General features: G+C 38.0%; 1 protein-coding gene across 2 annotated transcripts in view; it reads right to left on the bottom strand.

The window, feature by feature from the left end:
* Positions 1 to 27929, bottom strand: part of LOC129431233 (B-cell receptor CD22-like) — a 201965-nt gene that overhangs the window by 79554 nt on the left and 94482 nt on the right. The window contains exons 13-17 of one of the 2 annotated variants that reach the window (XM_073874935.1): positions 11630 to 11680; positions 8083 to 8151; positions 7954 to 8001; positions 6086 to 6162; positions 5594 to 5686 (exon numbers count right to left, since the gene is read on the bottom strand). In XM_073874935.1, coding sequence (XP_073731036.1) covers positions 6155 to 6162; positions 7954 to 8001; positions 8083 to 8151; positions 11630 to 11680 — 176 coding nt within the window. In that variant the 3' untranslated portion in view covers positions 5594 to 5686; positions 6086 to 6154. Of the gene's footprint in view, positions 1 to 5593; positions 5687 to 6085; positions 6163 to 7953; positions 8002 to 8082; positions 8152 to 11629; positions 11681 to 27929 lie in introns of those variants that run through there. The other variant, XM_073874936.1, reaches the window with a different exon arrangement.

Raw genomic sequence — 27929 nt, 5'->3', positions numbered from 1 at the left:
ACGTTTCGTTTTGTTTGAAAAAACATTGAATGTCAACAAGAATTGACATCACACAGATTCACTTAGCGCCTTTAATGCAGGGTGGAGTTTAATCTATGTGATAACTGGGCATTCCTATAGCTCAGGTGGTAAACAACGTAAACATCAAGTGTATGATTCTGGAGAGCACATGACAAAAAAGTATACCCTGAATGCACTGTAAGTCATTTATCATTTGTGTCTGTATTTGAATTAAATATTGGAAAAACTGTAGATAATAAGGGGCCGTGTAAAAAGTTCACACATTAGTATAAACAAACCGCATTTTGATCGGTAGCCACACATGCAACACAACACTGTAGTTTTTATACCGCTAGAGGTCAACAAACTTTAACACATAACTAAGTTTTGGTGAGCTGCTTTTTTTGGGAGGTGTAGGACAGGATTATAAATTTTGTTTGTTATGAAAATACAGAGGTGTAAAAAGTACTCAAAAATTTTACTCAAGTGAAAGTACAAGTACTAAGTGTAAATTTTACCTAATTAAAAGTAAAAGTATCTGGCCAGAATTATACTTGAGTAAAAGTAAAAAAATACCACATTAAAATTGTACTTGAGTATTAAAAAAGTAAAAGTAATCAGAAGAAGGAAAACGAGAGATTCATGATTAAGCTTTTAATCTCTAAAAACATGAAGTGAATGAACCACATACAAGGTTTTATCTACAACTGTTTGTATTTAATTGTATTTTCTTATCAAACTATAAGACTACTACATAATTTCCAACATGATCTCACAAAGTTCTGTGATATAGTCACAAAATTTTTTGCTAATTTATCCATGTCATTGTCACGGATCTCCGCATTTTTCCCTGTCTGTACCACAGACTTTCTTTTCCGTGTCAGTTTCACGTATTGATTACTCAATTGTTTTTCCTATTTTTCAACCATTTTCGCGTGGGTTTGGGGTTAGATTTGGGGTTTGGGTTAGGATGTCACTTTAACTATTGGATTATACTATTTTTTCCAGACTTCTAAACAATTGCCGCCTGACGTTAGGGTTAGGAGTTGGGTTTGGATGTCATTTTATGTTACAGAAAGTCGTTCTAAAAGCCTCACTTGTCATACTCAATTCTAGTCAGAATTTGAGTCTGATACCGCTCCATTGAGCTATAATTATGAGGCGTGTCTCAACCGAAAAATGCCTCTGCACTCAATTGGATAACCTACGACCAATCAGAGCAACGGAGTGTGTGACGTATGTTGAAATTACGTCTTTTGCAGCCTGACCGAACTGCTAGTTATTTCGCTACAATGACACTAACATTGTGATTATACTAAGTCTGAGTTAGCGAACGTACATCAACACCTACTATGTTTACAACATTTCGTTTATATCACAACATGAAGTATTTACTATCTCTTACCATTAGGTGAACTTCATCCACGACGATACCCATTACGTTGGCTTGAAAATATTGGAGTCTAGCATGTCCCTCCACTTATTCAGCAGCCACGATTCCGGGCTTCCGAAAAGAAGCTGGCAATGACCGCTAATTATATCCATCTCGTCATGCACGCCGAGTTGCATCGCCGTGATACCCATTTCAGTTGCGACCAACGTTTACCGAATCCCGTAGGGAGGACGGCAAAAACATCAACAAATGCCTTGCTCGCGTTTCTCTGTTCTTCTTTTAAAATCAATGCTATCTTTAGATCGATATCTTTTAGAACAGACTCAATGTCAGAATCCACACATCTGAATTCTACAGCGGCAGCCATTTCTTTGTAAACAGATTCAACACACGCGCTCATTGGTGACGTGGTTCATTACGTTACTGTTGATCATCTGTCCATCATCGTATAAAGCCTGCCCTGACAATTTGATTGGTTCGACCAGCTTTGGGTCTAGCATAGTAGCTCCTCAACGGAGAAACCCCAGACCGATCTTTCCGTTCTCAAAATGTTGTGGGCGGGGCTAAGATCGGCTGGCACCCAGGCTATCGTTCTAACCCCAAACCCATGTGAAAATTGTAAGAAAATAGGAAAAACAATTGAGTAACCAATTCGTGAAACTGACACGGAAAAAAAGTCCATGGTACAGACACAGAAAAACAATGACAATGAATTTCAGTATGCAACATGCTACTCAAAATTGTAAAACCTCGAATTTAACTTAAATTTTAAGATCTATCAAGCCTCTCACAGGCAGCCGATGCAGGAAGAGGTGTATTAGACATTGTTCACACTGTCAGTCCAAATCTGATTTTGGTGCATATCCGATAGGAATCCAATCACATTTAGAACGGTGAACGGCTAAAAACCACAAGAAATCAGTTTTTTTCTAATCCGTTTCAGGCTACATCCAGAGGTGGTTTGAAGTCCTTTTCAAATCGCATTTCCAGAAATCCATTAGTAATACATTAATTCAGTATTATCTGTGCATTAGTTAAGCATGAATTCATGACTATTAGTGCACCCTTATTGTAAAGTGTTACCGTTATTGTTTCTGTTTTTGTTTTGTTTGATTAATATTGTGATTTATATTTAAGTTAACATTGAGTTAATTATGTTTTGTAATTAATTGTTGGTGTGTTTTGTATTTTTTATTTTTCTGTAGATGTTTCTGACATATTTGTGTGGGGTGGGTCATCCTTTTGGGTAGGAGGAGATAATTTTTTATTCTTTTTGAGTGTGGCTTTTACACTGCGTGCTGTGTTTATTGTACGTGTATTTGCTCATTTTATAAGTGTCTGAAGACCATTGTCAGATATGTTTTAAGCTAATATAAATAAAAGTGTATTTTTTACTATTCTCGTGCCCTTGTCTCTTGCTCACTCTTAGGTAACGAACCTGTGTCCTTTTGAACTGTTCCCCTGGTATATTCGGGGGTGGCGTAGTCGAAGCTGTGCCCCCTTGGGCCTTGTTGTGAGTATTTCATAATCTTCCAATAGAGAAGTTACACTTCTACCTACCGCTCTGCTACACATGGGTCACATTTTAACAAAACCTGTCACCTCATCCAGCGTGCTGATCCTGCTCATATCATCAGCTCGACTTGACAGTGCAGTGTTATTATTAAACCCTCTTTATGTTACTCACTAAAGATATTTCACATCATAGACATCGTCCCAGCAAGCCTGCATGAACCCTACAAGTGTTTTTATTACATGCCATCATGTCACTTTTCTCTTTAGGTCCATTATAAAGAATCACCCCAGTGATATCAAGCTCTTTACATCCTTTATTGGTCTTTTTTCACATGAACTGTGAAACAATAGAGATCAGTAATCAGGTTTTGTTTAATAATTAAAACAAAAAGAACACCTTACATTTGCAAGTATGACCGTGCTTTCAAAGTTTGGGCCTTCAATAGTCTTTCATTTGTACATATAACGTTGTTTGCCGTTGACATTCCGTTTGTCCCTGTTCAGCACCCTTTACTTTTTATCCCGTTACATATTTTTCCTTCTCCATCAACATTAGACCAGGGGTGGCGAACGCAGTCCTTCAAAGTTTAGCTTCTACCCTGATTAAACCTCACCTGTCTATAGCTTTTTAAACTCTTTAGACCTTGATTAGCCTGTTCAGGTGTGTTTGATTAGAGCTGGAGCTAAACTCTGCAGGACTGCGGCTCTCCAGGACCGACGTTCGCCACAGATGGTACCAAAACAATAACACTAGCAGACAGCTCGCTCACTCATAGCATTGAGTTTAATAGTGCAGGTACTTTTAAATGACTATAACTTGCTCTTTTTTATACCGATTTTCAAACGGTTTGGTTTCTTACAAACATTATTAACGTGGCTATAATTCTAGATGCTTTAACATGATTCATGAAAATTATTCATTAAAGGCGCTCTATGCATTTTCGGCGTTTTTGTCAAAAAGCGACCCCTAGAGTCGCTGGAGAATACTTGCAACTGTCGTAATTTCCCACTCTAGTACACCTCCAAAGATAATGACCAGGTAATGTTTCACAATTTCATACAAATATAAGGCTACTGCATAGTCTACTAAACTACAGATGATGTTAATAGGATAATAAGAAGTTTATTCGAAGTGTAGAGTGCATATAATGATAAAGTAGCCTACCGCGTTTGCGGCTTATAACGTTTTTACATGATTGCAGTTAAATCACAAGTAAACATTACAAAATGCCATGACAAAGTTAATTGTGTAGCTACGTTGCATTATTTCATAACATTGTTCTTTATAATGTCACTATACATGATTATTGCTATTTATCATAATAGTTTGCAAATTGTGCATGTTTACACTATTTACAACCTCTAGGCTTATTTATGTCCTGATAATTATGTGAGATATTGACAACTGTTGTCATAATAATCGCATGACATACTACAAGCAAGCGCAACCACATACAACATAGACCGCAAACAAGTTTACAAATGAGAGATTTACTTACTAGTCCATCAACAAAATCGCCAGATAAGCATTCCTGTTGCATCCAGTGCTGTCTTTTAGCTCACGCCAACGAGTAAAAACCTGACCGAGTGGGACTCTTGTCCGGTTCCTAACGCGGTCAGATTTTCTTTTTCTACTCTCTTCTGAACGCGCTTTCTTAAAGGCGGAGTCCACAATGTTTGAAAAATGGTTTGGAAAAGGAGACGGGCCGACTACCAAAACACACTTATAGCCAATCAAATCAAATGCCGGGTTGCGTATGTGTGGGGCAGGTCTATCAACAGAAGGTCCAGATTCTATTGGGGTAGGGGCGTGTTTGTTTAGGTGATTTCAAATATCAACATTGGCTTTCAAACATCATGGACTCCGCCTTTAACTTTTAAACCGTTTAGCCTCATGTCTTAAATTTGCGTGTGCAGTTGTTGTTATAGACTTGATCAACTTCGTGCGGCGCTGCGAGAACCGACAGCTGGATGATGTCAAAGTGCCGCCTCGGATCATTCTCGCGGTACTTTGACGTCATCCGGCGGTCGGTTCTTGCAGCGCCGCACGAAGTCGAACAAACCTAACGTGTGTGACGTCGTTGCCGTAAAGCAAGTCGTGATTTTCACGAGATTTGTCAGGGGCAGTTCTCTCAAGCTTGCATTGCTGGTTCTTCTAGCGGTGTCCTCCCCGAGCTTCAACAGGAGGATGATTCGCCCTACTATGACTTTGTTTACCACCTAAATAAATTTGAAGCTGTTATATTAAGGTAAAATAACTGCATAGTATGTCTTTAAGTATGCAGTGTCATAGGTACATCTCTGGCGTTTATAACAAACCAAACCGTTTGAAAATCGGTAGAAAATTGAGCAAGTTATGGTCATTTAAAAGCACAATGCTACGAGTGAGCGAGCGCCCTGTGGTAAGATGGCCGCCAAATGCGGACGTTCCACTCAATTGGCCAGCAGCGCGAGCGAGACATCTAACCTTTATATATACTGTATCTATGGTTACCTAATATGGCAGCAGTGTGCTGCATTTTTATGCGGAAAGCGCCCCCTAGTGGTTGGGAGCATTTCCGTTATGTTGTGCCGTTGTGGTAGTGTTGTGAACTTATGTTTGCTTTTTAAATTTCGTTGTGTTGTGCACAATTGGTCCACCATAAGTAACACTGCAGTTAATATAAAAAATGTCCAGTCTTAAACAAAGGATTTATTTATTCAGCATTTGTGTATATAAAAGTGCAATTGCTCTTAGACAAAGTGCTATGTTGTAATACATAATGCAGTTTACTTAAAGCGTAACTAAACCCCTGGTCAGAGCCTGACTCCACCCACTGGCAATATTTGAAAAATGCAAGAAAAGTGGGCAGATCCCAACGGAGATAGAGGGGACGAACTAAGCTCGTACCAAATGTGTGGTGAGATCGTAACAAGGGCGTGGTGAGCTTGAACCTGCTTACGGCACGAGTCATTTTTTGGACCCAACATCCAATAAGAAAATTCAACTGCAGTAGCCACCGTTCAACCTGAAGAGGGCAGCACTCAGACGTTTTTACAACATATATTGTAGTATTGAAACACTTAATATCCAAATGTCAAAAAACTTACTAAAATCAATGAACAGCACTAATAAAGCTTCATTTTTACAGATTATTAACTTTAAAAAGTTGGTTTAGGGTTTAGTTACTCTTTAAAAATGCACGTGCTACTTTATCTGCTTTAGTAGAAAAGCTTCGTCTTGATGTTGATTGTTGATGAAATGCTTTAGATTGCTTTAAAATAGACACAGTGAGATTATAATAGGCCCATACTCATAGAGGCTGTTTGCACCTGCTATTAAGATGTGTTTTGGTCAATCAGATCACGATCGATCAGATAAATTTAAGTTTTGTGCTCGTCCTGTTTTAACCACAGCCAGAGAAAGTCAAAAACACATTCAACAGGAATGCTTTTGTGGTGTAGATTTCAACATATTCGATCACATGCACCTATTGATCCAACCATGATTGATCTAATGTGATGTACCGAGCACAATGTTTTAACATCGGTCTTGACTTCTAGTGTCATCCCACAGTGTCCGGAGCAATCTTTAGACTATAACTGATCAGAGGCGGACAGAGTACACAGCTTTATTACTTGAGTAAGAGTACAGTTACCCCATGCTAAATTTTACTCAAGTACAAGTAAAAGTACTGCAGTAAGATGTCTACTCAAGTAAAAGTAAAAAGTACTTGTTTTTAAAAGTACTTGAGTATCAAGAGTACAAGAGTACATTTTTAAATTTTGCATTACTACTGCCACAGTGCACATTGAACCACGTGAGATGATTGACAGCTGTACAGCAAATGATAGAGCTCTGAGGTCAAATCTGACATGAATCAAGAAGAGGATCCAGTGATCACCAGTGATCCCTGCCGCTCTCAAGGGGTTGAATTTTTGTAAGCGGTGATGAAGCTCTGTTTTGGTAAACACAGCAAACACTTAAAGCGAAAACTATCATTAACTTGTTTAGAAATTTAAAATAGTCTGGCGAGGTGGAGCCACAGGTTGTCACATTCTCAAGATGGACCTGCTGTGTCTTCATCCATTGTTTCGTCCATGGTTTCTTCTCTTATCTAAATCTGACTATTGGAACTTTGGCGGAAAGCTGAAGGTGATAGCTGATAGGCTGTCCCAATCAGTGCCACCTGCACAATCCAATCACGTTTGAGAAAAGGGAAACAACAAATCGAGGGTTTCTAAAATTTTTCTTTTTTCCTTTTTTTTTAGAAGTAACAGGTACTCACGGTTATGGGTAGAAATGTAGTGGAGTAAAGAATACAATATTTGCCTCTCAAATGTACTTGAGTAAAGTCATGAGTACTCCCCAAAAATAATACTCGAGTAAAGTACAGATCCCTCAAAATTGTACTTAAGTACTGTACTCAAGTAAATGTACTCCGTTACTGTCCGGCTCTGTAACTGATCAAACTAAAGCGGCTTCTCTAAACGTGAATGTGTCTCTCTCTCTTGTCCACTTGTGATCCGATCGACCAACATGCATCTTAATACCAGGTGTGAACAGAAAAATGGACACACAAAGCATTACATTTTAAATCCTCAGACCAGTGGCGGCCGGTGACTTCTTTTTTCGAGGGCGGTCGATGCAAAGTTCGTCACAACATGTATGTAGTCGCGTCAAGAGATCCTGTGTGCGTCACATGTTTTGTCAAAATAAGTGCCTGCTGCAGACGTGTCTAAAGGGTTTATGATAAAAGAGACGCTCGCGTTTGCCAGACACTCGCATAATCTCATGCATAATCAATCAGTATACTGTTAAGTGAGTGTCTTGTGTGTATTTTGTGAATGTGTCTCGTTTATCATAAACGGTGTGGACGCGTGTGCAGCAGGGACTTATTTTGACAAAACACGTGATGCACACAGGATCTCTTGACGCGCAGAACACATAAATTGAAAAATGGAACCACACACGACACTCCGAACACTTATTTTGAATTAGCGCCCCTCGGTTAAGCAGTCACGAGCAGCCACTGCCTCAGACACAAAATGGCATAAAATTTTACCTTTAAAAGATGTTAGGTCATTAGTTTCTGCTGATGGTGAATCTTCACCTTTAAAATATTACAAAAGGCAAATGTTTAATTGACATTAATGGGTTAATGCTGAAAATTATGATCTTGTCTTTGACTCACCCATTATCACACCATCAACATGAGTGACTGAAATACGATCCAGCTGCAGTTCTTCTTTTTCCTCTGATTCTGAAAGATCACAACAGACAAAAATTAAACTATTTAAAATCTTCCATAATAGGAGAAAATCCTGCTACGGATGTCAATGGTGCTCAATAATGGTTTGGTTACAAACATTGTGTAATGGTTTTGTTCTGTATTCTGTGTATTTTTGTTATTTGTACTTGTATTTTGTTATCCTGCTCTGTTCTGCCTTTTATTTTGAAATCATCATGCCATGTCACGCTTCACACTTCCTGTCTGTTTTGTATATAAGTCACTTCCTGTACACCAGTTCCTGGCTGATTATTACATTGCCCCAACCTGTCTGTATATCTGCCTGTTATCTGTTTATCTGTATCTGTATCTGTTACCTGCATCTGCCTGTGTTTGACCATTGCCTGTTTATTTGGATTTATTGCCTGTTTGCTGCCTGCCCTGATATATCGCCTGTTATTTGGATTCTGATTGTGGATTACCCTGACTGGATTTGTTTGCTGGCCCTTATTGGGATTTTACTTAATAAACACCTTTTGCACATGGATTCACCTAGTGATGGGGAAATGAAGCTTCGAATGAAGCACCGATACTTCTCTTACTGTTTCGAACCATGATTCGAAGCCTCAACGAGGGTGTCGAAAACAGCGCCATCTTTTGGTTAATAAAACATATAGCAGTTGCTTCTGGAAAAAGCTCCGTCAATGAAGCAACAAGCTGATGAAATTCAGATGAATATTAATATTATGTGTACAAATAAAGCTTAGACAACATGTGTGTGAATGGTCAATATAATACATTTATTTACTGATTAAAGTGTGGCAATAAATTCCAGTATGAGTTAATATTCATATGATTCAATACTGTATTGTACAGAATAATGTTCACATGCATATAATAACAGACGCGCACACAAGTATAAATAAATACAATATTATATATACAGTATTATGTGGGACCAAAATGTGAATAAGGCAAATAACTCATAAAAAACCTCTAGGGTTCGAACCTTCTGACACGCAAAGCGAAGCGCGCACGTGACTAATCAGAAAGTGAAGCTTCGTTTGTCATTGGTCACGTGATTTTAACGTTAACAACACAAGCTTCGAATCAAAGCTTCATCTGGCACGCCCACTTTTGCTCGACACAAGCTCCGAAGCCTTGCTTCAAATGTAACATCACTAGATTCACCTCTTCATCGCTTTCATTAAAGCACCCGTTACAGAATAATCAGCCATTACCCGGATCCAGCGAAGGTTAGTAACTTCCCACTAGCAACATGAAACCAGTTTTTGCCCTGCTTGAACTCCGTCAGAACCACCGGCCCATTGAGGATTATGTAAGTGACTTTTTGGATTTGTCTAATCAAGTACATTATGATAAAGACACTTTGAAACCGATCTTCTATAATGCTCTGGATGAATGATTACGCTTGTGTATGCCACATGATATGTCTGCCTGGTCCCTGGAACGTTATATTGACTTTGCGTTGTTGTTGTGTGGTTCTCCGTTCACTGTGGGTGTGGTGAATAATGAACCAGGGAATATTCACCACACACCTAGCCATGTTCTGCACATTCTGCCCAAACCTGTTAAGGTCTTGCCTGATCCTAAAATGGCCGCCACCATGCTTGCTCCCAAAATGGCCGCCATCCTGCCTGTCCCTAAGATGGCTGCCATCCTGCCTGTTTCCAAAATGGCCGCCATCCTGCCTGTTTCTGCACCCACACCTGTTTTTGAGAGAGCTACCATCATCCCTGCACCTGAACTTCAGAGAGCCATCATCACAACCACACCTGCACTCATGAGGGCTGTTATTCACCCAGCACCTAAGGTCAAGATGGCCGCCCTGCCTGAACCGACGACCACAGAGGTATGTTCCATTGACTCTATACTGCCTGAATTTGCAATAGCCCTGTGGTGCGTCTGGTCTGCCTTCTGCTTTGTTGTTCCCGAGGTTCCTCAAGGCCCTGCATCTGAACCATTGGAACCATCCGATCTGCCCGACTCATCCGTTCTGCCCGACTCATCTGTTCTGCCCGACTCATCCGTTCTGCCCGACTCATCCGTTCTGCCCGACTCATCCGTTCTGCCCGACTCATCCGTTCTGCCCGACTCATCCGATCTGCGCGACTCATCCGATCTGCGCGACTCATCCGATCTGCGCGACTCATCCGATCTGCGCGACTCATCCGATCTGCGCGACTCATCCGATCTGCCCGACTCATCCGATCTGCCCGACTCATCTGTTTTGTCTGTCCTGCCTGATTCACCAGTCCCGTCTAACTCATCTGATTTGTCTGGTCCACCATCTGGGACATCGCCACCCTGGGCTTTGGAAGCTTTTCCAAGTTTTTTTTGGGGGGGTAGTACCCGGACACAGGAAGGAGGCAGAGGACGCCGAGGCGGAGACCGAAGTGGACTCTGATCCTTCCTCTCCTTGTGTTCCAGGGCTATTCCTGCCCCATGACCCAGGTCCTAGCCTGCCCCATGACCCAGGTCCTAGCCTGCCCCATGACCCAGGTCCAAGCCTGCCCCATGACCCAGGTCCAAGCCTGCCCCATGCCCCATGACCAAGGCCCGCATCTGCCCCATGATCCTGGACCATCCTGGCCACATGACCCAGGACCTCTCCTGAACTGCCCTGCCATTGCCAAGAGGTCCTGGATTCACCTCTTCATCGCTTTCATTAAAGCACCCGTTACACATTGCTTAAAATATCTTCATTTGTGTTCATCAGAACAAAGACTTTAATACATTTATACAGGTTTGTAACAACACAAGGGTGAGTAAATGATGACAATTTTTTATTTTTGGGTGAACTAACCCTTAACAACATGATTCAACAAATCAAGTTTATTAGAGTATAGGATTTGTAATATAAAACCCTTATTACTAAAGCAATATCTCTTGAGTAGATTGTAATATAGCTCTATATCATTGTTATACTACACAATATACTAGCAGGGTTAACGTTAATTCCAAACAGCGTGCGCCTTTTCAAGGAAGTAGACACGTGCAAACAGACGCTCCAGATAAAGAGAGAATGATTGTTTTCATTGCTCTATTCGACAAGTGTATTTTAATCAGATTTTAATTCATATTATAAGACACAATGACCGCAACACCCTTAAAAGTTGTGTCACATCAAGACCTCTGATCTGTGAAGTGAAATAGGCTGATCACTTCATCTGATTCATGACCTATAGGGAGCTAGGAAACAAATTGAGACACGGAAAGTATTTAAAGCAGCGTTTGTGCAGATTAAAGTGTGATTGTGTGAAGCTCTGTTCACAGCTTTTTCCAGTCACAGATAGAGACACCGTACAGGTCAAGTGCTTCACTTAAATGATATGTAAACGTTACTGGTGGAATACATAACGGCCAATATAATGAACATATAGTCAATCAGATTCTAGAACCAGAAAGAACTGTTGTATAATGATCATTACTTTATCACTGTGTATTAAATTGTATTGTGTTTTCAGTAAATCTTGTGAAAGGAAAGTACCTTTTTCTAATGGTTTCCTGTCCATGTACTCCATCAAGGGTGAAGTAGTTTCTGTAATCAAACACCCATACAAAGTAAATATAATGTGGAAAAAGTTTAACACGGACTAAGACAGACAGTTTCATGTGACTCTATGTGAACTCCAGGCTAATTGTGATATTAATTATTATAGGAGCATGAAAGTTTAATTTTACTTTTCAATGTTTGACCTTATTCAGTCTATTTTGAAGATATTAGCGATTTTTGTATGAGCATATCAGTGAACACCCCTGACCACTCGGTGAGTTTCACGTCTTTGTAAACAAAAGTTTAATGCATTTTAGGAACGATTGTTCCAGTGCACCAATGCAGCCATTGTAGAGGTGGGTGGTAATACGACAAACACCCAAAAATTCTCGGGTCAGCATCATAAGTCCAAATTTCAGTCAAAACCGTTTTATTTCATCATTAACAATCTAAAAACAGGGCTTTAAATGTAAAATACCGAACTTGTCCTTTAACCTATCCCAGTCCCTAACCCCAGCGTCACAAAAACCTGTCTTTAATCTATGAAAAGGTACCATTTATTATGTTCTTTAAGCCAGTCAGTTAGCCATGTTGATATCATAATAAACAGTCATAATAAACATTATACACTATTCAAATCATTATTCATCCTGTAAACCACAAATACCAACACACACAGACAGACTTACGGTTCTTGGAATCTGCTAGTGAGATAAACAAGTCTTCATGAACTGGCTCTTTCTTTTCTAAAGATAAAATATAAATGTTTCATTAGTAATAATGCAGTGTAATAACACACAAAAATAAAAACAAGTTCAAAATGTATAAATGACATTTTAGTAATAAAGTAAAAATAGCAAGTTGGTTTATACTATCATCAACTATTACACAGACACACACAATGTATAATGTATATATTTCTGTTTGTACCTGGTTTACGAGTGATCTTCAGTACGATGCATCCAATGATCAAGATAACAATACAGCAGACAAAACAGCCTGAAATGGCCAGCAGTATTTTTCTTTTGAACACTGCAACAGAAATGAATACTAGTTAGGTACAGTACTAACTTCTTATGGCGCTTTTCCATTGCATAGCACCCCACGGTTTAGTCCAGTCTGGGCCGGGTCAGCTCACCTCACTTTGGCTTGGTTAGCTTTTCCATTGAGTTTAGTATCACTTCGCAGTGGGAGGGATTATAGGCGTGTTGTTATATTTGCGCTGCCTGCTGTGACATCATACAAGTGAGAGCGTCGTTGTACATTCCCATTCATTTATTTATTTATCAGTCCGCCACAAAATTAAAATTGACCACCACAAACAGACGTTTGCATATCGCGTTTATCACTATTCCTCTGTCCCACATGACAGTTTCTGTACAAACACCCGCTGTGTCAGCCGACGGCGCTCCGCGGAGCCTCATTTAGTTTGCATTTAAGCATATAATGCTGACGTGCTCGTCGCAAAAGTCTGGAAAAAAATGTTATGGTGTCACCGATTCTCAACATGTGGATGTTTTTCATCGCTTAATGGGAGTTTGGGAACTTATAGCAGAGCAGATGACAACATGTTTGCTCGAGGCAGCGCAAGGCGCAAGCTAGCATTGAGGTAAAGCTAATCTTTTACATTATAGCGATGACGTGACGATTCTCTCAGACCAATCAGTGATCTACAGTGTTTTCGCGTCACGTTTGGTATCAGCTCGGGTCGCTTGGAACCCCAACCGAGGTGGTACGAAAAAAAGTATCGGGTACTACGTACTGCACCCAATGGAAAAGCTCCCAAAAGTAAGCTGACCCGACCCAAACTAAACCAAACCGTGGGGTACTATGCAATGGAAAAGCGCCATTAGTGATACAGGGAATTTTGTGGGAAAACTAATTTCACAAAAAAAATTCTTTATATTATATCTCTTTATATTATATCATGGATTCTTTATTTTATTTCTTTTTTTTTTGTTGTTGTTTATTTATTTATTTATTACATTAATATACACTAGTCAACATTTGAAGTGGATCAAAATCTCTCCTAAAAGTTTTCTTAAAACCAATATCCAATACCCATTCTTGTTTTAGGACAAATTTGATGAATGTTTTTGATCCACTTCAAATGTTGACTAGTATAGTATTAGTACACAGTACTATTTTCAAGGTTGTAATAGCAGCAAAACTGGGACAGTTGTTTCTGTACAATTTCGGAAAAACCTTTTTAATGCAATTGTTAGCCCAAACAACTAGTCAAGTTAATTAATCCACCAAATCATCTAGGACCATAATAAATGACCAGCTTAGTCTACGCAGTTGCTCATGGTCAAATTATTTGATGATACTGATTATACATAACATGTAAATGGGTGTGTGAATGACAGTTAATTAATATATTGCAAATAATGCAAATATTACTTACAAATATTATTTGCCTTGAACCCCTCACTCCAAGAGGACTGCAGCGGTCGTTCTCTACTTTTCCCTCTGCATTTAAATTCATTTTTAATCGTTTCTTCAGTTGATGTGACCTTTAATGTACTTGAAGATTCATTCAGCTCCTGATTGTTCTCAAACCAGGTGTAGTTCCAAGTTTTATCATCTAACACCTTACAATTCAGTGTCAGGATATTTCCAGCGATAATGTCACTCAATTCAGTGACCAGGTTCAGAGAAGTTGCTGAAAGAGCTTAAAACAAAAAAATCTATTATTTTATATTTGTTCTAATAAGTGTTTTACAAAGCAAGGAAAGGGTTTTGTTTTGTTATTGTTTAAGGTGAGTGTGTTTCAGTTATGTGCCGCTTCTGCCAATAATTTTAATTAAAGGAATAAACTGGAAAAACACAAGAAAAAATAAATAAACTGAAAAATGACATTTAAAGGTTACAAAGAATGCATTGAAATAATCTGTTTTGATACCTACATAGAAGGTATGTGGCTTTATTAAGTGCAAAAATGATCCAGAAACATTTTAGCATGTCCACTTAACAACCCTAGGATTTGCCTTCAGAATGAAATGGTCTATTATTACCTTTTTGAAAGGGTCATGAATAATAATGTTGAGCTTTGCATGGCATTTAAACTAGTCTCCCTAAAATCCCTGAATTTTACCTTTACCTTGCACCCCTGCCAGTGGCAGCAACTGAATAAAGACACATTTCATTTGTTGGTCTTCATCCTGTTGGTCTTCTTAAATTTATTGAAAGTGTTAATAATAATAAATGTCTGTTAATAGTAAACAAATTCTGTATGTCAAAACATTGAATTCAACTTACAGATGTTATCATCAGCATTTTCTCTCAAATTGCCTTTTGAATTTGCAAAACATTTCTGTTTGTTTGTTAGTTGAGTTTTCCCTTTGCAAAGCAGATTGAGTCTGTTTGCAACACGACACAAAATTCACTCTATATAAATGACACACTTTTTTGTGACAACTTTAAACCCAGTGAATGCTCTGTCATGATGTTGTATTCTGCATTAAAACTGAAGTTACCAGAAGTCTTTTGTATGTTCACTTACCTTTAACTTGCACTTTTTTCCTCTCACTTTGGATTGTGAAGTGACGTCTCTTTGCTTCGCAGTGATATTCACCAGTGTCACGGACCGATGCTGAATTAATAATATATTTTTTATTTGCAGTAGAAGGTGTTGTTGTCTTTGAGTCTTTGTACCAATAATATTTCCATGCGGCACCTGGCATGTCACAAGTAAGCTGGACTTGTTCACCAGTGTAGAAAAACTCAAATGATGGCTCTGGTCGTAAGGTTGGTTTAGGCGTGTAATCTGCAAACAACAGTTGTATGGTTAAAATCCTCAAACATTAACTGCCTATTCTTGATAGTCTGAGGCTAAGGCTTCATTTACACAACAACAATGTAGTAAAAAAACCGAAAAGTTTTGTTTTTTTCTTTTCCTTTTAAAATTTCACATCCACACAACAACATTATCAAGAAATCCATCACTAAAAAAGCTGTATTACGCATATCAGGCCAGCAGATGGCGTTGATGCTTTGTGAAGAAGCACTACACTCCTGTTCACATTCGCATTTTTCTACAAAGCAGTAAAACAATCAAGACAGCAAAAGCATTGAGCAGTTTTGTTTAGATGGGCAATGAGTTTTCTACCACAAGTGACCCTGGACTAGAAAGTGGTAAAATTTTGTAAACTTGTTGAAGAAACATTAATAAACTCTTGAACAGCACAAACACAGTCTTGTAGGCCGCCATTATTGTTTTCGTTATCATGGATAACCTAATTAGCATGCACGCATGTTGTCTCCAAATGTTGTCACGGGATAAAAGTAACAAAGCAATTTTCTCCGAGTTCTGATAACATTTGCATTCCAAACTATGACAGCATCTTCAGCATGCAACCCTTGACAGAGCTGACAAATATTGCGTTATTTTATCACCGTTTTGCGCGTGTAGATCCAGAAAGCTGTTTTCAACCACAAAAAGTGGTAATTTTTAAACACGTTTTGTTTCTTGTTTCATGTGTTCCATGTACTGATCAATCTACATGTTATTTAGTGCTTTAACACATCCTGAAGTTTAACTTCGTTGGGCGTCATTGTCTGTGTGTATTTACATACTGGATAAGCGGCTTTTGTTTTTGCCCCCGCCCCCAAAGGGAACAGTGTGGCTACTTAATAGGGATAGTTCGCCCAAAAATTAAAATAATGTCATTAATGACTTACCATTATGTCGTTCTAAACTTGAAAGACCTCCGTTCAACTTCAGAACACAGTTTAAAATGTTTTAATGTTAGATTTAGTCCAAGAGCTTTCTGTCCCTCCATTGAAAATCTATGTATGGTTTCCATGTCCAGAAAGGTAATAAATACATCATCAAAGTATCTTCCGGCTCTTTTGTGAACCATGTGAAGTCACGTGACTGTAGTGATGCGGCTGACCTGTTCCTCAGACATGTTTGCTAAGTTTTTTTTTCAAACTTACAGTGTGCGAAGCTCGGGCGCAACAGATAACAGTCAGCCGCGTCACCGGCTTGTTTGACTTTATGCGCCGCCACGGTCGGATGACGTCAAAGTACCACGAGAGCTCTTCAAGAAATCATACGGTGTAGTTTAATTTCGACTCGCTTTCACAGTACTTTGACGTCATGTGTCTGTCAGTTCTTGCAGCGCAGCATGAAGTCAAAAACACACACCAAAAAATTCACACACACTGTAAAAAAAATGTTTGCCTCCCTAACTTAAAATTTTCTAGTGACTGGTAACATTGACATTTTTCACTTGGGCCAATAGATTTTCTGTGAATTGAATTTTATCAATTGTGGCAACAATCTTTAAACATTAGCTCAATGGGAAATAACAGGTTGAGCCAATTGAAAATAAAATACCATGTTTTTTGCCCAATTAACTTTTTGAAATTATGGTAGCATTCTTTTTTTATTTACACAATCTGAAAATGTATATTGGAAAAATTAAATTGGTAAGGAACCATGCTGAATTGTTTATTTCCCGTTGTCCTAATAGAAAAAGAAACACTCAAACTATTTTGTAATATTTTATTCCTTTTTTATTTATTTGTAATACCTTAAAATTGTAAACATACAGAAATGGTCTGCATACAATTGCACAGTAGACATAAGAAAATAATTATTTTTAATAAAAAAAGTTCAGAAAAGATATTTTACAAATATCTCCAAAAACACCAATATAAAAGTGGGGAGGGTTCCTCAACCAATGTTATCACAATTTCACTTGAATTTAACATTCTCACGCGAAGTTAGAGCTTATGAAACTACTTAAAACATTTAAACAATGCCTCATAACAGTTTAAACATTAAACACCTAAAACATTCTACAAATTGAAGGCATAAAGTCTCACAAATGTTCCAGCACAACCTGCTCACTGGAAATGAATCTTGACATGGAACAGCAACTGCTCAGTGTTTCACGAATTCCCATTTTCATGTCACGTGTGTAAATCTCCAAAGTCTTGGTACTCTGTAAGAAGTAAAAATGTATCACTGAGTGTACATGTACCAAATGAAGCCAATGTAACAAATAAAACCAGATCAATATAGAATATCCTCAAAGTTTAAACTTCTTTTAAAAAGTTCTGAAAATTCTGAAAAACGCCTGCTATTAGTTATATTGCTGTTCAACATTATGAAAAAATTTAATTTAAAATTAAAAATTTAATATAGAAGTACAGTTATTTTGGTATTGGAAATTTTTCATTACTATAGTTTCACTGAAAATATCCTTTAGTGAGACTATGGTAAATGTGTGGTTATATGGTTATCCAACACAAAATTATGGTTCATTTCTAAGGGATGAATTGTTCAAGCAAACCTATAGGTACTAATGTTAAGCTACTTCGTGTTGGTTTTATATTCGATTACTTACAGAACAGTTAACGCGCTGATTATTTAAACATCTCGTCCGTTGTGGGCGGTGTCCGTGCACTTATTTGAGACTCGTGCCATTGAGTATAAACGGGCAGCTTTACAACACCAGCTGATAGAGAGCGTCCTTTTCATATCTACCCCTCGTGTATTTCCTGATGCAAGATGACGACGGCAGCATGCGCGGCGCAGATCGATTGGCACATGAGATCAATGTATCGCGAGATATAAGCTTTTGAATGGCTCTCGCGGAACTTTGATGTCATAGGTTGATTTGTCTGCGCAGTGCTGCATGCAGTCGAAAACAATGCGCCCGTTTCGTGAAGTCCAGGCCAAACACAGATGCCCCTACACTCGTAATATATTAATTTATTTAAAAACACGTCAATTTCTCTCTTGAAAGGTGCAGGTTGCAAACAGCCTTTCATGTCTATGTCTATGTGCACATGTGTGGGCGCGGCGCAGCGACTCTTAATAAAAATAACGCACATAAATCTCGAAAAAGCTAACAGTTTTCACACAAATATGTTATATAAGAAATACAAATATAATATACTCACTGTGAAAGTTGTAGTGACCTTGCCATTTCCTCACTAAATGAAGCGTTGCTCGGTGTGTTACACTGAGGAGAAAACATCATGCTTTTTGTTTGTATGCTGTAATTATTCAGATTTTCACTCAGTCTAACTAGAAAATGACTTTAAAAATACTTAAAAATGACTTAAATGTAAATAAGTACTTACCATAACTTTATTGTAGAAAATGTCTATCATCAACTCCCGCATCCACACTGAAGCCAATTGATTTTAGGTGCATGCCCATACGCTTTTCTGGCTTAAACTATGTTCGGTCAACTCAGATTTTTCATTTGACACGATCAATTGGCTGAGCAGAGTTTAATATGTTCTGTAAATATACATTTTTGTTTTACCCCAATACCTTAAGTTTTAATTACCACAATGCATATTTTTGTTTGGTGAGAATTATTTAAAAGCAATATGTTGATTCAATACTTAACTTTCAGTTTCCACAATTTTTTAAAATATGAATTTTTTACAGTGCAGAGATTGTTGAATTTGTTATATAATTGGCTACATATTTGTCTATCAATATTTTCCATGAAGTCATTGGCTGATGGAGGAACGAGTGAGCGATTAGTTACATCCCTAAAGGACATCACGTTTTTGATGGCGCTGTTTGGATTATCTATTATACTACTTCCCTACTTTTAAATACAAACTTTGAAGGTGGGTTCATGTGTTTAACGGAGTGTAATCTCATATACCCTTACATGTTACGATGTTAATAGTCCTCAGATTGTATATTATATTCTATTACCAGACGTTCATGCAAAATCTGATGTAAACAAAAGACTATATATCTATATTTCACGGATTATACGCATTTGTGGACAAAAATGGTCATTGGATGATTCACACATCTGAAACAGACTGGATTCAACTTGTGATCAACACAAAGGTTAAAAGTCATGATGTGCTTTCTGCTGCGTAGGTTTTGTTAGGCTACTTTTTAATTTGTTTAATAAGTAAAACAAATTTTGTGTAATCTTATTTATTTTATTCTGTCTCACAAAACAGAGACATAATCATCATGTTAGGTTGATTTAATGCTATTTGCACATGAAACTAAACCCCTGGGGAAAATTATGATATTTTATTTATTTAAAATTGAGTGAACAATGCGAATCAAGAAGGACTTTATTACTCTATTTAAAGCTCACATTCTTCCTCATCCCATTTTTAAACCCTAGTTAGTTTGTAATGTTGCTATAATAGCATAAATAATATCTGTAAAATGATAAAGCTCAAAGTTCACTGCCAGGCGATATATTTTCTTAAACAGAATCCGCATTTCAAAGCCTACAGCGAACAGCCGGTTTGGACTACAGCCCTCTACTTCCTGGTTTAATAACGTCAGTTTTTTGACTAAACTCCGCCCACAGCAATACGTCAGTTGCCAGCTTTGGCTCAAATGGCTCTGCTAAGCTAAGCTGCTGTCGAATCACAACACACTAAACAAACTACACAATCAGAATTCGCTACGCATTTCTGAAGGAGGGACTTCATAGAACAAGGAAGACATCAGCCCGTTTTGAGGATGGTGAAAACAGCGCTATACAGATAAGTAAATTGTGTGAAAAATACCATGTTTTTTACATGTGAAACATGAACAGATATTATATTGCCCACTATAAACACAGTCAAAGCTTCAAAAACACAGAACGGGAGCTTTAACTCTTTCCCCGCCATTGACGAGTTAACTTGTCAATTAAGAGAAAACGCTTCCCTGCCACTGATGAGTATTTCCGGTTTTCCGCAATACCGCTATTATCCTCCAGCTGGCGCACTTCCACAACTTTTACAACCCGGAAGTAACGCCTCACGTGAAAGAGAAAAAACTCCATGTATGTTTTAAAGATAAATCTGCATCTGATCTCTATCAAAAATCCTTTGCAAAAATAGAATTATCTGAACTTTTTGCTCAAAATTTGGTGTTTTTGAAGAAACCTACCCATATTTGAGAGGTGATAAAAAGAGAACTAATGAAGGTAGGATGAAAATTGTTTTTGTTTGTTTGTTTGAAAGCAGAGGGTCTGTTCTTTCATTTTATATATTTAAAGAATAACATTTTCTGGAAGGCATTCAACTTTTGTGAAAATCATGAAAAATGCTGGCGCTGGCTGGCAACTTTTTTTAAAAACAAAACAAGAACAAGAAAATTAGCATAAAATTTAAAAAATCAAGATAATGACTGAGCCAGATCAGACACACAATAACTACTTATATTTCATAAAGATAACTGCAGACCCTCACCCAACAAGCAGGCAAGGCACTGGGGTCTGTTACACTACGCCCAAACTGCTTTTAACACTCAAAAGCAGAACCAGGGCTCGTGACTATGGCAAAACATCAAGATTAGAGTTTTACGACCACAAAAGAATGTAGGAAATTTTGAGACAGACATAGAAACTTTCTATTTAGTTGTGCATGTATTCACTTATAAATGTATAAGGGAAATGTCTTAAAGAGGTTATTAAATATATAGGTTTCTACATGTTTTTGTCTATTTTTGAGTCATGGTCGCATGGAGTTGGGGTTAGAATTGGGGTTTGGGTTAGGATGTCAATTTTATGTAACAAAAAGTTGTTCTAACCCTAAACCCAAGCGACAGTGGTTAACCCTTGTGCATACTTGAGGACATTTTTGTCTTTTTCAGTTTTGTTTTTTTGATAACTTTGCCTGCGTTAATGCTAACTGCATAAAATTTGCCACAGGTGTGCATTTTTATTGGAATTTTAATATTTCACCTTCATTTCCTTTAAAAAATCTATTTTCTACTAGGTACACAAAATACTTCCTCTCAGGACCTTTTGGACAAAAATGTCCCCATTGAAACCCATTAAAACTGCAATTTTTTTATCCCGGTGCCATTCAACTATAAAATGATGCAATCTTTGTTAACAGGCTTTTATTCTGTTGGCAAGGCTTCAAAATTTAAATTTTTACTATGTTTTACCAGATGGTGCCATTTTTTTAGCAAATGATCACTTTATTGTTGTTTTCTGCTTATGCATATTATAGAGCCAATTAGATATATTATGAAGCTATAATTGTGTAGGTGTGTTGGTATGGATGTCAGAGTGTGGTTTGTATGTTTGTACTGAGAATTTTATGTGTGTGTGTGTGTGTGTGTGTGTGTGTGTGTGTGTGTGTGTGTGTGTGTGTGTGTACCTGATAATTATCACGTTGTGGTGACCAATTGTCCCCACAAAGATGGGAATACCAGTATTTTTGTGACCTTGTGGGGACATTTTGAGGTCCCCATGAGAAAACAAGCTTATAAATCAAACAGAATGATGTTTCTTGAAAATGTGAAGTAGTAGAATGGTTTCTGTGATGGTTGGGGTTAGGGAATGGGGCGGGTAAGGGAAATAGAATATACAGTTTGTATGGTATAAAATGCATTACGTCTATGAAATGTCCCCACAAAACATGGAAACCAGAATGTGCGTGTGTGTGCGTGTGTGTGAGCATGTGTGAACAGTTTGAATGAAAAAAAAATATTGTACTGGAAATCACAAGATCGTTTTTTTCATAAAAAACAACAGTGGCATTGTGTAAACAAACCAGCATTTGAAGGGTTAAAATTCTGAAAACTAATGAATGTTTGGTCATTGTGATTAGAGCTGATGCTGGTTAAAAAATGGCATCAGTGAAAGTGGAAAAAAATATTAATCTATAAAATTTTTATGACACTTTTTTGACATGGACATTTTTGTCCTTTATGGACCTGAGAGGTAACTTTTTTTAATCTGATACTGCATAAAAAATATGAATGCATAAAATTAACGTTGTTGTTAATCATTGACATATCCAAGGCTGTAATACTCAAAGATAAAAAATCTGCTTAGCATTTAGTAAATTGAAAATAATTAAATTTTTTCTTTTTTTCATAAAAAACAGCAGTGGCATTGTGTAAACAAACCAGCATTTAAAGGGTTAAAATTCTGAAAATTAATGAATGTTTGGTCATTGTGATTAGAGCTGATGTTGGTTAAAAAATGGCATCAGTGAAAGTGGAAAAAAATATTAATCTATAATATTTTTATGACACTTTTTGAACATGGACATTTTTGTCCCCTGTGAACCTATGTGTAACTTTTTTAATTGATGCACAAGGGTTAAAAAAACAGAAAAAAATCAGAAAAATAATCATATGCACGCCAAATTGGAATCGTATTTCACACTCTGGGTATCGCTACCTGCTCTTAAAGCTGTTGGATCAATCTTAGGATAATCCTCACCTTAGCCAAGAGTGCTACAGTATATCCTAGCATAGTCTGTAGTGTCTTACTAAACATTCGCTGGACGAGTGTTGGCCAAATACCCAAGACATTTATTTGATCCACATCCTTATAATTGATCCCAATCCATTATAAGTAGCCTACTTAACTTTTGAGCTAATGTTTGTTTTCCTTAATTGGAGTGGTGGAGAATGTTTTAAATTATAATGTATTAATAATAAATACTAAGTATAATTAATTATTAATTATCACAAGCCCCTCCTTTAAAATCTAAATATAGCATACAATAAAAATAAACATTAAAATATAGCATATATGAAGACCCATCGAATCGTTTAAATTTTTATTTATTTGCCGTTTTCTACATAAAAATATCCAATCCAATGTAAAGAACATTCTGTGAAAATATAACCTTGATGTCTTTAATATTGACTGAGTAAGCCAGATTGAATCAAACTTTGATGCTCTTAGTCACAGAATCAGACTTAAGCCTGGATTTCACAGACAGTTTCACATATAATATAGCATAATGGCATCTAAAGACAATAACAAGACAATTAAAATAAATAAGAGAAATAAAGAGAGAAATAAAAGGCAATATCAATTTACTAGTATTTGATCATCTGTCACAACATGAACAAAGAAGAAAATGACATGACCATTGCTTCTGCTTTGTGTGTGAAATGCTTTGCAGCTACTGTATAACTATTTGTATGACTGAACTTACCTCTTACGTTTAGTTGAAATACATTACTCTGTTGGGTAATAACCGATCTGCCATTAAGTTTTCCTTTACATGCATATTGTCCAGAGTCAGATGAACTCTTTGCTGTGATGGTTAAAGTAGGGTTTGTTTTAATTGGTTTGCCATTTTTGGTCCATTCAAAGGACCAGCCGTCAGTACTGCTTCCAAATCCACACTGCATGGTGATTTTTTCATTTGGGAAAAACTCTGTCCAGGTTGGATCCGCAGTCAGCTTTGGAATCGGAATCTCTGCAGAGGACATAAGGAAAAACAACAACAGTCAGGCTAAAATAAGTTTATTATAACTCTTTAGATGTTTCTGCACCATTGTGTATTGTTTATTACCCCTGTGATCAATAATTTTATCCCTTAATGGTCATCTTTGATCCTCATAATTACCTATCTAAACGCTATTTTCTGTAAAAAAAATTCATGCTTCAAAATAGCTTGAATTATCTTTACAACCATTTCATGTATGCAGAACCATGACGATTGCAAATTTATCCCCACCTCAATTCAGTCACACCAGCTTTACTCACTAGACCCACTCACTCAACTGCAGTAAATGCGACACAATGGCAAATTGAAATATAGGAATGGTTTGAAATTATTTGTATGACTGAACTTACCTTTTACGTTTAGTTGAAATACATCACTCTGTTGGGTAACAACAGATCTGCCATTAAGTTTTCCTTTACATGCATATTGTCCAGAGTCAGATGAATTCTTTGCTGTGATGGTTAAAGTAGGGTTTATTTTAATTATTCTGCCTTTTTTGGTCAAGTCAAAGGACCAGCCGTCAGAACTGCTTCCAAATCCACACTGCAGAGTGATTTTCTCATTTGGGAAAAACTCTGTCCAGGTTGGATTAACAGTCAGTTTTGGGATAGGAATATCTGCCGAGGACATAAGGAAAAACAACAACAGTCAAGCTAAAATATGTTTATTATAACTCTTTAGGGGGTTTTGGATGTCAGGGTGTGGTGTTGGAGGAAGGCAAGATGACAATAAAGGAAATAACTGTAATGATACTTTTAATTAATACATATACTGGAACTTAAACAGCGACTAGATACACAAACATAACCGGAAACATAAACAATGACCAAACAAGTGAGGAAGACACATATAAGGTGACTGATGAGGATTGCTGGCAGGTGTGGTGATTACAAATGAGGCTTAGGTGAGGGAGAGTTAGGGATCATGAGAAATGAAGTCCAGATAGGAAGTAAGGGGGAAAACATGAGGGTAACTAGAATGGAGCCGTGACAGTACCCCCCCCTCCCGGAAGGCACGTCCTCGTGCCTAGAAAATGTACTACCAGGGAGGGGGTGGGCATCCTGAAGGCTGGGCCTGGGACTAGATGGGAATACCTCCAGGATGGTCCATGTAGCACCAGGGTCCACAAGGTACTGCCCGCACCAGTGGCCATGGAGGTGCAGGCAGTTCGGGTGGCCATGGGAAGCGCGAGTAGGACAGGAGGCCACAGAGGTGCCGGCAGGACACCAACGGTCACAGTGACCATGACACTGAGGACAGGTAAGCACGGAGGGCTCACAGTCACTGCGACCATGGTGGTATGGCCAGGAATCAGGTGAAACCAACGACTAAGGTGAACCAGGTGAAACAGGCGACTAAGGTGAACCAGGTGAGACAGGCGGCTCGGGTGAACCAGGTAAAACAGGCCACTCAGGCAATTCAGGGAAGTCAGGCAATTCAAGTGATTCAGGTAAGCCAGGTGATTCAGGCAAGCCAGGCCACAAGGGGGGCGGGAAGGACATGAGGCCAAAAGGGCGCGAGCAAAACAGAAGGCCACAGAGGCGCCAGCAGGACGGGAGGTGCTGGAGATGCCGGCAGGACACCAACGATCACAGTGTCCATGACACTGAGGACAGGTAAGCACGGAGACTCATGGTCACTGCAACCATAGTGGTATGTCCCCCCAAAAAATTATTTGGGCCATACCGGGAGCGGTTATCTTGGGCCAGTCAGAGAGTTAGGGGAGTTCGGGAACGGCCATCCTGGGCCGGGCATAGAATTCAGGGAGCTCGGGAACAGCTACCTTTGGCTGGGCAGAGAGTTCAGGGAGCTCCAGTAAATCAGGTGAAACTGACGACTCAGGTGAAACAGGTGAACCAGGTGAAATAGGCAACTCAGGTGAACAGGCTTGTCCACAATTCAGAATTTCAGAATTAGCCTCCATTCAATTCATGAATTGGAATTTGAATTGACTCCGCCCTACAGGAAGTTGAATTTGAATTGGAATGACAGGAAGTGGAATTAAATTCATGGCAATTCAAAGAAATTCCACAGTCACAACAGAAAGAATCTCACATTCAGTGTTAGGAAAGTTACTTTGGAAAATTGTTTGGCAACCATTTGAAATACTTGGTTAAAGTAAAGCATTCTGGGAAATATAGTCATGTTCCATCGTGTTCCACAAAATTACAATGACAAAAAATCAAACTTAATTATTTGTTATGTGACTAGAGTTTTTACCATTAATTGCTGTGGGAAAACATTTCCTGTTAATGTAATCTGTACAAGTAGTTCAAATAAGTGTAATTTATAGAATATGCAATGCAATCATATCTGGCATATACTGAAAGCTTCATTTTAACACTTCACTTACTGTATAATATGTATATGAATTTCTTTGAATTTCTATTGAATTGCAATTCTGCTTCCTTTAATTCAAATTCGAATTGTAATTATAGATCCTGTTTTTGACATCAATTCAAATTCAATTCAAATTCAAGAATTGAATTTGAATTTAGGAGTCATTCTCAATCCATAGTAATCATAGTAAAGGTAGCCTACTGTTTTGGCCATCGTAAAAATGAACACAGGGTAGTGTTTGGTTGGCCAGCGAGAGTTTTACTTTTGTGCAGTAAACAGCTCAAAATAAAAACTATCGTTGTCTGGACTCTTATTTGTGTTTTTGTAATCATTTTTTTTTTGGGCCACCACCACCCCCCCTCTTCGGATGAAAAGGTTTTTTTTAATAAAGTAAATTATTTTACAATACAGACAATAGATATACTTAAAGGAGCATTTCACCCGTAGAAACATAAATCTTTATTGAAAGTGTGTCATATTTGTAGTGGAAATGTATAACATATTTTGAATTTGGTGCCTATTTGACTGAGAAAAGGGGTGTTTGTAGTCTCACCCGCTCAACAAAGATATTGGACTTCCTTCTTTCAATGATGCAAAATGATGATTTTTACATCATTGAAAGAAGGAAGTGCAACACTTAAATCTGTATTTCTCCTGTCTCAGCGGCAACTGAGGAAATGATGCATGACCATTCAAAAACATGACTGGGGTTCTAACGATACAAAGCTTAATGCAAATGGGTGAAGTGTCCCTTTAAATACAGTGCATATAAGGGGAGGGGAATTTAAGCACCACGTAAAAGTGTAACACATCACATAAAACAAAACAACAGACAGATTACAGAGGGACAATACAGTTGGATAGCCGTGGGAACTTATTATTGCTGGTTGAAAAGAATGATCTTGAGGTTCACATTCGTTAGTCACAGTTAGAGTATTTAAGGGGAAATGGGTTTAAAAATGGTTTGAAAAACATGTTATGCCTGAGTATAAATAGTGTGTGCCTATAAAAAGAAAATAAATAAACTTACATAATAGAAGAGGGAGATGTTTGACTGGTAATGTACACGGCTTGTAGCTATGTTGTTGTGTTAGGAAATGATAAAAATGGGGACCAGATGTCTTCAAAGGCTGATATCTGCTTCCTTGCGTGTGCATTGTATTTCTCTATTGAAATGTGTTCTGAAAACAAATTTATCCAATGATTGATGTTGCAAGATTTCTTTGATTTCCAGTTTTGAAGAACTACTTTCTTAGCGACAGCTAGAGAGACGAGCAATGGATTCCTGTATTTTTGCGGGATATAGATTTCAGAAAAGTCGCCAATGAGACAGAGTGTTGGAGATAATGGGATTCTGTGACTCAGGACGGTGAATAGTGTCTCAGTGACTGTAACCCAAAATGATTGAACTGGTTAGCATTGCCACATGGCGTCATCTATGCTACCTAAAGTGCATTGTGAACAAATATTGGTGATGTGTAGGCCCATTTTGTACATTTAACTTTGGGTGATGTGAGTTCTGTGAATGACTTTATATTGTATAAGCTGCAGGTTTGTGTTATTGGTCATGAAAAATGTGTTCCTACTGATTTGTTCCCAGTATTCAGGGTTGGAAGAGAAGGCCAAGTCAGCTAACCACTTGGTTGTTGGGAGTGTTATTGTTGTGTTTTGGTTGGAAATCATTGTGTAATAATGCTGTGGGTCCACCAGATCCACAAACATCGTCTAAGTAACAAAAATACGAACA

This window comes from Misgurnus anguillicaudatus, chromosome 13 (assembly GCF_027580225.2).
Source record: "Misgurnus anguillicaudatus chromosome 13, ASM2758022v2, whole genome shotgun sequence".
Classification (NCBI taxonomy): domain Eukaryota; kingdom Metazoa; phylum Chordata; class Actinopteri; order Cypriniformes; family Cobitidae; genus Misgurnus; species Misgurnus anguillicaudatus.
Note: the sequence above shows the minus strand (reverse complement) of the source record. Positions and strands in the feature narration are given on the sequence as shown.